Source organism: Hemicordylus capensis, chromosome 1 (assembly GCF_027244095.1).
Source record: "Hemicordylus capensis ecotype Gifberg chromosome 1, rHemCap1.1.pri, whole genome shotgun sequence".
NCBI classification, from domain to species: Eukaryota; Metazoa; Chordata; class Lepidosauria; order Squamata; family Cordylidae; genus Hemicordylus; species Hemicordylus capensis.
The window spans coordinates 80392041-80406578 of NC_069657.1; the positions used below are offsets into that span (position 1 = coordinate 80392041).

The 14538-nt window shown below is 45.6% G+C and overlaps 1 protein-coding gene across 23 annotated transcripts in view; it reads right to left on the reverse strand.

Annotated features, from left to right (window-relative positions):
- Positions 1 to 14538, reverse strand: part of TMEM229B (transmembrane protein 229B) — a 156312-nt gene that overhangs the window by 46562 nt on the left and 95212 nt on the right. For 8 of the 23 annotated variants that reach the window (XM_053282951.1, XM_053282944.1, XM_053282943.1 and 5 more), the window contains one exon: positions 7289 to 7337. The exons of 2 other annotated variants lie outside the window; for them this stretch is intronic. In XM_053282951.1, the coding sequence (XP_053138926.1) occupies positions 7289 to 7318 (30 nt within the window). In that variant the 5' untranslated portion in view covers positions 7319 to 7337. Of the gene's footprint in view, positions 1 to 836; positions 1046 to 3001; positions 3283 to 5276; positions 5386 to 7288; positions 7338 to 11166; positions 11243 to 11438; positions 11611 to 14538 lie in introns of those variants that run through there. 13 more of the 23 variants (XR_008312950.1, XR_008312952.1, XR_008312951.1 and 10 more) reach the window with 8 other exon arrangements.

Here is a 14538-nt window from a genome sequence, read left to right on the forward strand (position 1 = left end):
CATGCCCCATACCCATGCCCACCCCAATAGCCACATCCCTAACTTAGACAGATGCAATAATTTGGGGGGGGGTGTCCCTGTTACAAGGATAGTTTCTTAATGCTCCAGGGCTTGAACCTCATGTGGTTATTCACCTAGAAGAGCAGTCTGGACTGTCAGCCACAAAGGATGGAGGATATGCCTTGCAACAGAAGACAGGAAGAATGGTTTTTTAAAAAATCAATTGTAGTCCCATATTTAATTACAGTGTGTAACACACTATTGGAATAGCAAAAGTGGCATCTTATTTCCATTTAGAAAACAAAGGGCTGTTTGCATCCCTGCTGACATCCTGGAGGGGGAAAGTACCTGAATTGCGTTCCTGCAGCACTACACACTGGTTCTGTGTACTGAGAGTTGTTTACGCAAGTACATGAGGCAGCTTTAAAAGAACATATAAGCAGATACTTGCACAAGCAGTTTTCAAAAATGCATGTTTTGGAGAGGGCACAATGGCTGCGTTCAGACATAACACCAAACCATATGTAAATGTGCCAGCGGTTTGGGTTTGTGGCTATTTGGATGCATGAAACGGTGGTTTCATCATTCAACTGTGAGTCTGTTTTCAATCCCAAACTTGAATTCGAACCTTTGGTTTGTAATGAGTTTTGCTGCTGAAATATAGGGTTATAAGGTGCCATTGTGTTGTCTGAATTCTGCTGCCATTGGAACCTGGGTTTTGTGCAAGAGCTCCTCCCAAAACCATAGAGAGGGTGTCCACTCCCCCTCCCCATTCAGAATGTGATGTTGGGAAGGAGAAGAGGCACACGTGCAAGGAACCCTTCCATTCACAAAACACCTGATCAAACACAGCTGCTCAGCAAGGCATCCTTTTAAAGGTGGTCCGTGTGTTGGCTGGTCAGTCGGCAGGACATTGGTTACCTTGCTTGCCTGGACATTTGTCTGTTTTTAAAGTTCCCATGGACACTACTGCTCCCTCCAACTGTAGAGAGAGAAATGTGCATAAATTATATACATTTGTGTGCATGTACACACACACACACACACACACACACACACACACACACACACGTATCTAGATGTTAAGACTTGTGCCCTCCCTCCTACCAGTTTGGAGGTAACCCAGACTGGTGTGGTATTATGCATTCTGGCAAAAGAAAACCGACCACAAACGGGATAACCCAAAGTTTGAGTTAAATGAAAGCCTTTGTTTTTTTCAGTGATCCGGTTCTACCAGCTTGCAGCTTGCAGGGGAAGGGGGGCCCAACCCCTTCCCCTGAGGTGAAAGCATGCAGTCTCAGCAATACCACATGAGTGGAGCCATCCAACGGGACAAAGGAATCAGGCTCAAAAGCCCCGTGTGACTATAAGACGTACAATAGATGCTGATACCCTTCTCCCAAGGACCGCTCTCTCATGAGAGTGCCTGGCCATGGAGACATGCATGAGGGCCAGAGGGCTGTTGCTGCCCAGCCCAGTTGCTAGTTCCATGCAAGCCCCAGGGAAGGGTCCCTCAGCAACTCCTTTCCCAGTCCCGGTGACTGCCACAAACCAAGAGTGTGAGTCCTTCCTCTGACAGTCTGGTCTTCCTGTAAGACATATCCATGCTTTTTGGCGGGGGGGAATGCTCACCTAGCTAACCAGTGATTGCTCTAAGCCACAGACGCCCTGCCATAGGATTCCCTGCGGTGGCTGATTTTACATATGCCACAGCGCTGGTCCAACCCAGCCTGTTTAGCTTTGGTCATAGCACCCATCTCTGGTCTTCCCTAACTCTGCCCACCTGAAAACAGTCAGACACATTTAGCAGACCGGATTCCTTGAAAGTCTAGAAGGGTTGAGTGGAGAGAGGAAAGTGTGACGTATGAGTTCTATCATTAACCAGAGATACCAGGAGCCCCATATCAGTGGGGGGCACTGTAGTTGGAAGGCCTAACCCATAAGACAGCAGTCCAATGGAGAGTGAAGGATATGGTGTCTCTATTTTCCCCTGATGGATTAACCCTCTCATGAGAGAACTAATCCCCAGCTGGCAAGCTGGCACATGGGCAAGAGTGTGTTCAGGCTTCCTGGACTGCTTGGCCGGTGTCTGCGAATCCAAGAGCATCCTTTATCACAGTGAACCAAACCCCAGGATCCTTTGCCTGTCCTCATATACATATTCTCTCCTAGGAAGGCAGTAAGATCCCCTCCCAGAGTAACAGATAACTAGCCTTGGACCTTCCTATGGTCCAGGACCTGGGGTCCTCCCATGGGATTCAATGGCACGTTCCTAGATCCTGTTCCCCACTTCTATGTAGATTTACACTGCAGAATCAAAGCTACGTTGTAATATTAACTCCCTTGCAAACAATGCAAACCACCAGCCCACCACCACTCGCCTCAGTTTCTTGGCTGCTGTTGTCCTCTCCCCCGAGACCCCATCACCATTTACAAGTGCCCTTCGCTATTCCTTGGTATCAACAGTAGTGCTTGTGTGAGACTGTATAGCTGCAGAGCTCTTGCAAAGGCGGTGTGAGGAAAAGATTAAAATGTTTTTCCTGCCAAGTGTAGGCGATCAATGCTGAAAAGGTGCAATTGCACTGAGCACGCCCCCTCAACGATTGTGGCCAATGGTTGTCACTTTACTGAGTCCTGACGTCTTGCCCGCAGTCTGGTGACATGAGTGGTACAGAGCTTGCTAGGATGCAGCCTTGGTGGACAAGGAAGAAGGAGAGGTCCCTCTGCCCAGAAGTCGCGAAACTGTGGTTGAACGATTGTCTGAGGAATAATTCCCAGCTTCACAGATTAACCACAAGTCCGTCTATCCAAACGGGCCCAGTATATTACCTCTCCTGTAGTTATACTGCTGTGAGTCTGGGACTATAGGTTTTGCAGTACCTGCTGATGTTAGTATTCATCTATACTCAGTTACTTATCTGGGAGTTTTAAAACCCAGAAGGCTACACAGTAGAATTCAGGTGCAAACTACATCTCATTTAAGTCAATGGCACAGCTCCTATAGATTTCAATGGGTCTTTATTTAGCACAACATGGTAGGTACTGTACAGAACATCATAGTGATACAATCTTTGCTTACAAGGCAAAATCACAAAATATTTTGTGCTTGTTTCTCGGTTTGTGTTCAGACGGCATAGTTCAAGTAGGGAAATGTCACAAGCTATCTTTCATTTGTTTATTTTTAATAGTCCCACTTTGCCTGTGCTTGGTTTTCTCCCCTTCTAGGTAATTCTTGTATCTTGTATCTTGTATCAAGAGATGATCCCTGACCAGCTCTCAAATCTACTCCATGGAAGGATAGAATAAAAAGGAAATGACAAAAGAGATTAAGTTAATCTAGTTATCATGTTAAGCCAAAAGGGCAGGGATATATAGGCTTTTCAGACATCCATGGAAGACATCCATTCATGCTAGCCAAAAGGCATTTTTTCCTGTTTCTTCCATTCAATTAATCTCAAGTCTATTTTACTTGAGGATCTCTCAAAAAATAAAAATTAAGATGAAGGTATAGGGGATGGAATGAAAAGAAGGTATTATTCCAAGATAATGCCATGGAAAGCAATGTCCAAGGGAGGAAGGGTTTGCAGGCGCTAAAGAAAGGTTGACACTCAGTATGGGTGAATCCAAAGCTTCTGGACAATTGAACCAGACTCTCAGAACTTTCACTGATCAAAACTATTGGAGAGCAGGTGATCCCTGAAAAAGCAGCCAATGCAGAGAAAGCCAAGCTGTGGCCAAGGCATGCTTTAAAATTAATTTAAAAAATTAGATCTGCAAATATAGTGCATGATCCGAGCGGAATACAACTACCTGCTTTGCAATTATCATCATCATTATATTATGTGAAAAGCTAAGGTAAAAAACAAACAAAAAAGAAAGATCTGTCATTTTGAGATTTAGGCACTTGGATTAAATCATATCTCTAAGAAATCTAGCCTGGCTAAATGTGAAAGTCTGCCACAGGGGTGTAGCAATGTGGGGTGGGGGTGTGTGCAGACAGAGGCAATGCCCCCTAGGGATGTGCAATCTGGCTTGCCTCAACCTGGGCTTGACGTTGAGACGGCCCAGTTTGGCCAGTCCAAGTGTGAACTGGACTGGCCCCCCAAATGGGGGCTGGGGGTGGGGGGTGTCCAAGTTCAAACTGAACTAGTCCCCGGTTCAAAAAAATGGCTCGCAGGCTGGCTTGGGTATACTTGTAAAGGGGAATCCTTGATGATTCCCCTTTAGAAGTAAGGGGCATCCCTAACCTAAAGTTTAAACTTCCCCAAAGGTGTGGGGTGGGGAGAGAAAGCGAACTCTGTACCTTTAGCATAGGCCACAGGACAGGCAGCACAGGCAAGCAGCAAAACATCGTAAGTGGTGGGGGGCTGCGGCAGGGCTCCTCCAAACCCCCCACCAGCCTCTCAAATGACAGGCTGGGCTGGCATGTGGCCCAGTTTGGGCCCAGATTGTCATTCGGGAGGCCGGTGGGGGGCTTTGATAAGCCCTGCTGCCACCCCCAATGCTTTGCCGCTGCCTCATTGCATGCCTAAGCCACCTGTCCTGCAGTCTCCACTAAAGGTACCAATGAATTAGTCACACCAAGAAAATGTGAGCACAGATAACAAATACAAGAGATAAAGGTGCTTATTAAGCACCACTAACACCCCATTCGGTGCACCTATGAGAATAATACAAGACAGGCAACAACATATTTGGTGTCTGTATCAAATGGTCTTTACAAGTACACAGTACAATGAGACCATACATGTAACTGTAAACAAGTAGAAATATGTTTCAGGAAATAGGGATTAATCTGTGAATCCAAAATTTTTCTGACCAGGAAAAAAAAGATGATTTCTACAGAGAGACAGGAAAGTAGGATGCAACAGGGCTCATTCAAATGAACAGGTGTGAAGTTTGAACACAAATCCCAATGGACAGGAATGCTGCTGACAAACCTCAGGCTTTGTAATTAAAGGAAGAAAAGCAGGGAGCATGCTATTGCTATGAACCGCAGCAAATATTTCCCCCGAGCACTTCTGGCCAGCCTGCATAGATGGTGAGTGTTATCAATGCATCTGTCGTGGCTGGGTGTCAAGGCATTAGGCAGAACGGAGCACACCGTGCAGCAGCCTAGGCTGTAGCCCCTGAGAATCAGAGGTGAGTGGGCAGTCTCTCTGAGGCCCAGAAAGCCTGAAGGTGAAGTAGCTCAGGCGATGGGGAACTGGAGCATGGTGTGTGGGTGGGTAAAGTTTCTTCCCTAGCATATTATAGCAGCCGCAGAATACATGTACCTGACACAGTAATCACAGTGACAGTTCCGTGATTACTTATTTTACTTAGTCCTCCTTCCTCTGCTCTTCAAAACTGATTTGGTTGCTTCTTCGCCCATGACACATGTCTCTGATTGCACCATTAAAATTAAACATTATAAATAAAATAAGCATATATTTGTTAGGCAAATAAATTTATTTTTGTGTCACACGCATACTTCGTAGCACTTATTGCTGACACATAATGCATATTTACTTCTACTAATCACTGTTATTTAGCGTGTGGTCAACATCCAGACTAATGAAGCACTGGTACAGACAATCACACACTGATCCTGCCTGGGAGGGACAATTTTCACCAATCTCCCCTACCCTCTGAAACCAACTGAAACCAACTGTGATTCTTGAAAATATGTTCCTGATGGCTGCACTCTAGCATCACTACATCAGTGTTCTGTTAGTCTGGATGTTGGCCATTGTTTTTAAAACTGATTTGGTTTCTTTTAAGCTTCAGAAGTCATTGTTCCTAATTAAGATGTGTTATGACATGAATTAGAATGTATTTTGTCATAATTACCTATCAAAACACGTTGCCAGAAACCTTTTTAATGTGACCTCTCACCCCAACCCTCCTGCCCCTCCAATGTTCATTTGTGCTCTCCAATGAAAGATGTTTTGCTGCTGCCCCTGCGGTCTGCCAAAAATCAACACTATAGAGCCCTGAAGGATATTCTTGTTATCTAATGCAGGGATTCCCAACCTGTGGTCCTCCAGCTATTGCTAAACTATCTCCCATCATCCCCAGTCACAATTGTGACTCTTGTTGGTTTCCAAATCAGTAGCTGACATCCTGACTAACACTGAGTGTGTGCTCCAAACACCAGCACACACACAACATTAGCCTCCATGGTTCTGAAGCATGGGCACTTTTGCACAAGAGTGGAATTCTCTCTCTCCTCATGCTCCAGAAGTGCACTTTTAGAGCAGCAACATGTCCCTGACAACTCTAAGAGCATGCTTCTGGAATGCAGGGAGGGAAAGCTACAAAATAATTGCACTTAGAGCACAAGAGCTTCCGCGTTTCGGAAGCATGGAAGCTAGTGCTCTGTGTGGGCTGGTGTTTGGAGCACATATGCAACATTAGTCAGGATGTCAGTTATTGAATCAAATAATGCTTCAGTTTATTGTCTTGCTCTTCCTCCCATGCTTTAATTTTTTTTAACATTATACAATTTTATTTATTTATAGCAATAGCAATAGCACTTACATTTCTATACCGCTCTATAGCCGGAGCTCTCTAAGCGGTTTACAATGATTTTAGCATATTGCCCCCAACATTCTAGGTACTCATTTTACCGACCTCGGAAGGATGGAAGGCTGAGTCAACCTTGAGCCCCTGGTCAGGATCGAACTTGTAACCTTCTGGTTACAGGGCGGCAGTTTTACCACTGCGCCACCAGGGGAATGAATTTATTCATTCATTTATTTGATTTCTATACCGCCCCTTCAAAAATGGCTCAGGGCAGTTTACACAGAGGAATAATAAATAAATAAAATTGATCCCTGTCCCCAGAGGACTCACCATCTAAAAGGAAACATAAGATAGACACCAGCAACAGTCACTGGAGGTACTGTGCTGGGGGTAGATAGGGCCAGTTACTCTCCCCCTGTTAAATAAAGAGAATCACCATGTTAAAAGGTGCCTCTTTGCCAAGTTAGCAGGGGTTAGCTTGAGGAAAAGTCCACTTGATGGAAAAGTTAGGAAGCTGTCCCTTATGCAAACTACTGGTGACCCAGAGAAAAGTAATTAAAATCTTCCTAGACCATGTGTGACTTCACCAAGAGCAATTGAGCTATGCTTGCATCTAAGGTCTGTAGTTTCACCATCTGGAGAACAGATGCCAATGAATTTAGCATCTGAAGAAAGCATAGTTATAACATTTATATCATGGCTTTTTGATGCTTTCCTGCATTTGAGAAGTTGTTCAGTACTGTCACAAACAGATCTGTTTTACTGGCAGCCCATAGCTCACCTGCCTAGATTCCTCCATATTCATAGGCATGTCTGGGCACGTACGATTCCTACAAGATAAAACAAAAAAGTGAACTAAGACTCAAGAAAAGATCAGTGCTTCCTAAGAGCCTCACAGTGGAATAACCATGCTGTAACTAAGCAGAGCTCATCAGCTCATAGGAAGAGAGGAAGCTGCCTCCTACCGAGTGAGACCACTGGTCCATCTAGCTCAGTATTGTCTACACAGACTGACAGCAGCTTCTTCAAGGTTGCATGCAGGAGTCTCTCTCAGCTCTATCTTGGAGATGCCAGGGAGGGAACTTGGAACCGTCTGTGTGCAAGCATGCAGATGCTCTTCCCAGAGCGGCCCTACCCCTTAAGGGGGATATCTTACACTATTCCCTTTGCTTAGCAAAGGAGACAATTCATGCTTCCATAAGACTAGCTCTCTTCCTGTGCTCCTGAGGCAATGAATAACACACCAAGAACTGTTTTGAGCTGCTGTATGCCTGCTGCCTATGCGATAAAATCCCTCTTACAGCTGCCAGGTTGTAGCGTAAGAAAACCACTTAACAATAAGCCATTTGACTTCAAGAATGTTGATATGAACCATTGGGGAAATCCTAGCAGAAGCAAGGTGACCTAACATGGTTAATGTCTTTCCATGCCATACTGATGGATCTCAAGGCTTGGTTTTTCAGAAATGGCCACCAGTTTTGATGCCCAGCTTGGGAAACCAGAAGGAATTATGACTTTTCAATGCTACTGACAACCAAACCCTAGCATTAGATTGGAATGGTTCCATAAACAAACACTCAAATGAGTGTGATTCTAAACAGAGCAGGGTTTGGATGGCAGGTATGCTTATTAGGCCCACCTGAAGCCACATGGGGGAATAATGCTAGTCCTTAGTGGTCCAAATGATGCCTAAGTACTAGAGCAGTCGTGCTCAACTTAGGTCCCCAAGCTGTTTTATGTACTGATTATGTACAACTCCCATAATCCCCAGCCACTGTGGCCAATAACCAGGAATTATGGAAGTTGTAGGCCAACATCTGCAGGAGGGCCAAAGTTGAGCAGCCCTGTACTAGAGGGTTCATCATGAGTAACTGAGTCCAAATGAAAGGCAGCCCAGGAACTACTGTGCAAAATCCCATAAAACTTTGCCATGTAAGCACTAAACAGACACAGAGGCTCTCCACACAAGTAGTGTGGAGTGCCGTAAGGGGTTTGGTGGGGAGAGCGCGTCAAGCCCACTCTGCCCCGCCTAGCCCTGGGTGGCCACATTGGCCGCCTACACAATTACCGGCTCCATCACAGAGCCGGTGGGGTGGTGGAGATTGGGGGCCACCTGGCCCCGGAAGTCCCCCGCAAGTGCATGGGGCATTCTGGGGAGGACCCGCACACACACTGAGGCCAGGAGGCTTGTTGTAGCCTCCTGGTCGGGAGTCAAAGCTGCACAGCTCCCAGTGCTGCACACAACCTCCCCAAACTGGGCTAGGCTCCCTTAGGCTTAGCACGGTTTGGGGAGGTTGTGAGAATAGCCTCACAGTGTAGGAAGTTGTCCTTTAGATGCAGCCTTTGCAGCCATTTTTGAGAACAAGTACATCACTGAACAGTTCTTGGCTCTCTAAGAGATCAGGAGTCAGAAGTATTTAGACATTTAATGATTCCCCACTGCATTGTTGCTGCCATCAAAGAAGAACATAAGTGAGTAAGGAGACTGTTGAATATCAGCATTTATAATTAGCTTTTAAAGCCACTTACAGATTCAGACTACTTTTTAAATGGGCTTTTCTCATTTTCTGGGAAATGAAATGCCTAATGAATCAGTTCTTCTAGTCTGCCACCAATTTTCCATCAACTAACCAACATAAATTATACTGGCACAGTCGTGCCAGTATAGTTAAGGTGAGGAGTGTTTACAACATTCTGCCCTTATAAGCCCTGAACATTCTATTGCTTAAAAGTCAAAAGTATCCACCCAATCCCTCTGAAATAGTCCACACATCAACTAGGGGACAAGAGACACCACTCCTCTGAATTTGGTGCAAATCTGTTGCAAAATGGCTGAGATATAGCAGTTTAAGTTTTTAACCCCTAAAAAGAGGTTTCAAAGTTTTGCCAATCTTTTTTCACCACAGATCATGTATATTTTTGATTTTTTAATTTCTTTTTAGCATTACCTAAAAATTCATCTATATATAGGGACTGATGCCTTTTGCTGGTTTGAAGAACATCAATCTAATGATTTTTTATTTTTGGGCGGGGGGAACCAAGGGAAAGTTAGTTAAGAGCATAACTGAATCTGCCCACTGAGAATTCTGAAGCCAAAATTGGGAGGGGCAAGTCCTGGCAATTTCTAGTGAGTGACTTCCTGGTTCTAAAACAGGTGCCTGTTATGAACACTCTGGCACTTTTATAGTTAAACATTCCTCCCCTCCTTTTCCCTTCATGGGCATTGGTTTTATCCCTCTGCCCCCCTTTCTCTCAAAGGGGAGAAGCAAAGTTCCTCAGCAAAGCTTCAAATACATTACAAGAAAGTAAATCAATTGATTCCACTGGAACTTGCTTCTGAATAAATACACATAGGAATCAGGACTAGCAAGGATTCTAGGCAAGAATGTGGACTCTCTCTTTCCCCCACCCGCTTCCTCCCTGCCTCTCAGCAAAGCATAGAAGCAGGGGACGCTTCTGAAGTGATAAACTCATTTATTTCTCTGGGGCTTACTTCTGAGTAAAAATGTATAGTATTGGGACCAAGGACCCCATGTTAGGAAGTTCCGAAGAAGGAACCTCAAGGAAATCCTAAAAACCCATTCACACCTAGCACAAAGAAAGCAAAATTATGATGTAGACTGCTCTTGAACATGGTGGTTCTACACCAGAGTCAAACTGCCAGTGAATATGGAAGCTTCACTTGGCCATACTTAAGAAATGAAGCCTCCATATTCACAGGTGATGTGGCTCTCATGTAGAACCTCCATGTTCAAGGGCAGTCTACATCACAATAATAGTTTGTTGGCATTGGGTGCTAATGGTTTCTGGATTTCCTTGCTGCACTTCTTTTGATCTTTCTGGAAGCATGTAGCTAAGCACTGTGAGAAAGAGGGTGCTGGGCTGGTGTACACATGCTCCCCACCCACTAGCATTTTGATAACTGAACCTACAATTCTACAGTACATGCACACCTAGAAGGAAATAAATTCCTTCTGTTAACCATTCCGGTGGGAATTGCTTCCAAATAATGAGGGAAAAACTAAACAATCCCTGAAAAATGGTGTTGGGGGAAAGGGAGAATAATGGAAAAATCCTTTCAAAAATGTGAGTGGAAAGTCAGCACCCAGACTGTTTTCAAAGAATCTGACATTAGACACTAGGGGTGTGCGAACAGGTTCGACGTCTAACAGATTCGGTTCGACCGTTTAGGGTTGAACCGAACCAACCTGTTGGTTGGTTCGGCCGCCAGGCCGCCGGGTGACGGCCGAAAACCAGCTGAAGAGCGCCCAAACGGGTGAAGAGGGGACATGAGGAAAGCTGGCGAGGGAGGGGGAACCTCCACGGACCCCCCTCCCACCAGGAATTCCCTCAAGGGGGAATCAGGGTTTTTTGTTTTTGTTTTTGTTTTTTTAAAGGAAGTGGTCTGCGAACCCTCCCGGACCAGACCGTGGGGGGGGGGGGGCGTTTCAAGGGGGTGCTGGACTGAACTGGCCCTGTCTGGTTTGAGTCCAGTCCAGACTCAAACCGAACCGTGCCAGCTGGTTCCGTGCACACCCCTATTAGCCACAGCATGCCACAGGGCATAAGATCTGTTAGTATATTTAAAAGAAAAAAGTGATAATAATCCCTCCTCTCCTACACTGTAAAGAATACAGCAAGAAAGAGATAGTGACTGACGCAATGAGGAACATTACTCAGAGTAATCCTAGTGAAATTAAAACAACACTAGTGGGCCTGGAGGCAGAGCATCTGCGCCTCTAGTTGGGCCCAGCCGTCGCACTGCCCCCACACCAGCATGCCCGGCTTGCTGGCTGGCCGGTCAGCCGACTGGCCACTCCCCCCACTCGTCACCCGCTTCTCTCCCCCCTCACTTTCTGGTTTCCTTTGCCTCCCGCCTCCTCCTCCTGGCAGCCAGGCCAGGCCAGGGCCAGCCGCCGCCTCCTCCTCACCCCAGCGGGCGGGTCAGGGCTAGGCCATCCCGCCACCACCGCCGCCGCCTTCTCCTCCCGAAGCGGGCAGATTTTTCTGTGCCGGTTGCCTCCTCTCTCGCCGCCCAAGTCTCTGCCGCTCCCAAAGTGGCCAAACTCCTAGCCGACAGTTGCCTCTCGCGCGGTGCTTCCCTCCCGGCCAAAGCCTGGAACTCTTGCGAGTGGTGCCGCCACTCTCACGAGAGTTCCGGGACGCATCCCCAAGCGGCACGTCTTGGAGAAATAATTATATAGATGTTAAGGAATGCCTAATGTCCTTTTAATTTCAACGAAGCTGCTTTGAGTAAGCCATTATTCTATCAGCCATTAACTATTAAGTGGAGGCCTGAGGCTTAAAAAGGGGGGGGGATCTGCTCTGTCTATGCTCAGAGGCTACATCACTAGTGTACTTTTAAAATGTACTACCTGAAGGAGAAGAGACAGGCACAAATTCATAGAATTTCCATTGAAACAGAACATTGCCAACTTTACAGGTTAGATCCTGATTGGGTTGTGTGGAGAGTTGCCAAGTGTACAGACTTAAAATATCCCTTAACAACTATGTGTTGTAAAAGAAAAAGGAAAAGAGAGTTGTTCTACTAAAGTGAGAGTGGTATTCTGTGAACCTGAAGATCAATTCCTGTAATGCTATTAGTCTGGAGAGGCATGGGTAGTAACCTCTGTCAAGCAAAGCTTAAGATACTACAGTCCGCTCCAAAGAATACTGATCAAAATCAGCAGTTTTTCAATAGAAAGGAAAATTGATCCTCCAGTTGCAGAGGAAATACTCTACCCAATAGCTTTTCCTTATGTCACAGTTCTGTTAATAAACCCTGAATACTATCTTGGTGATCAAATCTAAATTGCCCACCCTATCTGTCTCAGAGTTAGCAGGCATCAGCTAGGGGACACCACCCATTCAGATCTGGTGCAGGAAGTGGCTAAGATGCAACAGTGTTTTTTTTTTTTTTAAGACCCTTAAACTCTAGAAAACAAGTGTTGGCTACTAGGGCTGTTGATTGGACTCTGTAATACCAATGAATCTGCAGCATCCCCTTGATGCTGCTTCCACCGTGGCCATCTCTGGTGCAGTTCATTACATTCCTGGTGCTGGGAGGGCCTCTTCTGCAGGAAGCAGAGGCCCTGGGGCTGAGGATTCACACAGGGACATTGGGAAAGCACATGGGGACCTCTGGGAAATCGACTTCCTCCCAGCGCTATTTCCATGGCTGTGGCGGAGTGGTGTATGAGCTTGTGAAGGAATGCAAGGAGGTGGCAATGGGTTGTGGAAGAGAACTCAAGCTAGGGTGAATGCTCATGAGGAAACACAAGCTGGCGGCAAGGTAACAGGGGTCTTTACAGGCTATATGAGGCACTGGGGGCAGGGTGACGAATGCACTTGTGAAGGCACGTTTTGCAGCAATGAAGTGGCAATTATACTTACCAGGGAATTTAAGGCAGAGGCCAGATGACTTGGTCTTTCAGTTGGACATTGGGCTGGGGAGGGATGCACCCAAGCAGACATTTAACATAGATGCAGCTTCCCTAATCACTTCCTAGAGATGCCCGTGATGAATTTTTGTCCAATGCATCTCTGATCAAGGCAAAGTGTGGGTGTATGGAGCCTCATTTCTAAAGCCATCATCACATACCAGACTGTACAAAGTCTTTACAGCTTATATGGCACGAAAGTTAAGATGGGCACCTTAACTTGCAATTTCCATTCTTTTTAGAGCATTAGTGAAAATGTAAAGCATCTTAACTCTCATCTTAAATCAAAGACTTTTGGATTACTGAATATCTGGATTGTATTCTAGAGCAAGTCTGCACAAGACATATCAGTACATTATGTGTCTTTTTAAGCACCCTGAATGTACTTTGTCAAAACTGATATTAGTCTGAAAGTTAGACAAAGAAAACAGATGTCATTATCAAACATTGGTGTTAATACCATTCTGCTAATCTCGGTCAAAGATTATCAGTCCATAGGTAAGTGTTTCAGCAGAAGTTGCAAAGACAAAAAAGCAAATCTTTACCACTGTGGAACAAAGAAGCCGCAAGCCATGTCAACAGTCTGTATGCAGGAGCAGAAGAGGGGGAATCAGACGACTTTGGACGTGCATACTTGAGAAATGGAGAGATAATGCTGTTGATGCTAGTGAAAGCAAGGTTGAAGAAAAGAGGGAGTTTCAGTAGAAAGATGAGCTGTCGTTATGTCCCATTTGAGATGGTAGTGAGAGACAGCCACGTAGGCACTTTCCAGTTAGCCGCTCAACAGCGGCAAAATGCTTCCGTTCAGGCAAATGGCATTCAAAATGCAAATAGCAAAGTGCCCAGCAGAGGGAGCAGTCTCACGAAAATGAACCACCTGAAAAAACAGCGACTTTTGTACCCTGGATATACATTATAGCACTATATCACAGCGATTAAATTTGAAACAAGGCATTGGAAATATGAACAGCACCCTGCTGTCAGTGTAGGGACTGTGGTGTCACAACACAGAAAGTGTGGAAGCACACTTCAGAGATATGTAGTGACCCCGTTGCAGGGTCTAATCTGGAAAGTGCCCTAGAAGGGGGAAAGTCAAGGACAGAAGATTGCTTTGGGAATCATTCACATGAGTGTGGTAGCTAAAATCACAACAGTAGTAGTGCTGTGCATGAGTGTGAGGGAGAGAGAGAAATGGCAGCCACAGTGTTGGGAGGGAGATGGTGGCATCATGGGAAGAGAAAAACCAAAATAATGAAGAAACAGTGGGATGGAAGAAAGAAGCAAGAGTGGAGAATAGAATGTTACTAGGCAGGTTGTGAGAACAGGATGCCACTGGATAGAAAAGTTATTTCTGGGCTCAACTGAAGAGATCAGCTGAAGAATGTTCTGGAGAAACCAGACTAGTTGTACAAACTCAACTATTAATTTCAGCAGAAGCGCCAGCAGCAGCTCAGTATAATTACTCATGTTGATCATAAGGTTACAAATAGGGATGTGCACAAAACCGGTTCGCCCGGTTCGGTTCGGATCCAAACCAGGTCCGAACCAGGAGGAGGTGGTTCGGTTTTGGTTTTGTTTGAACCACCCCCTG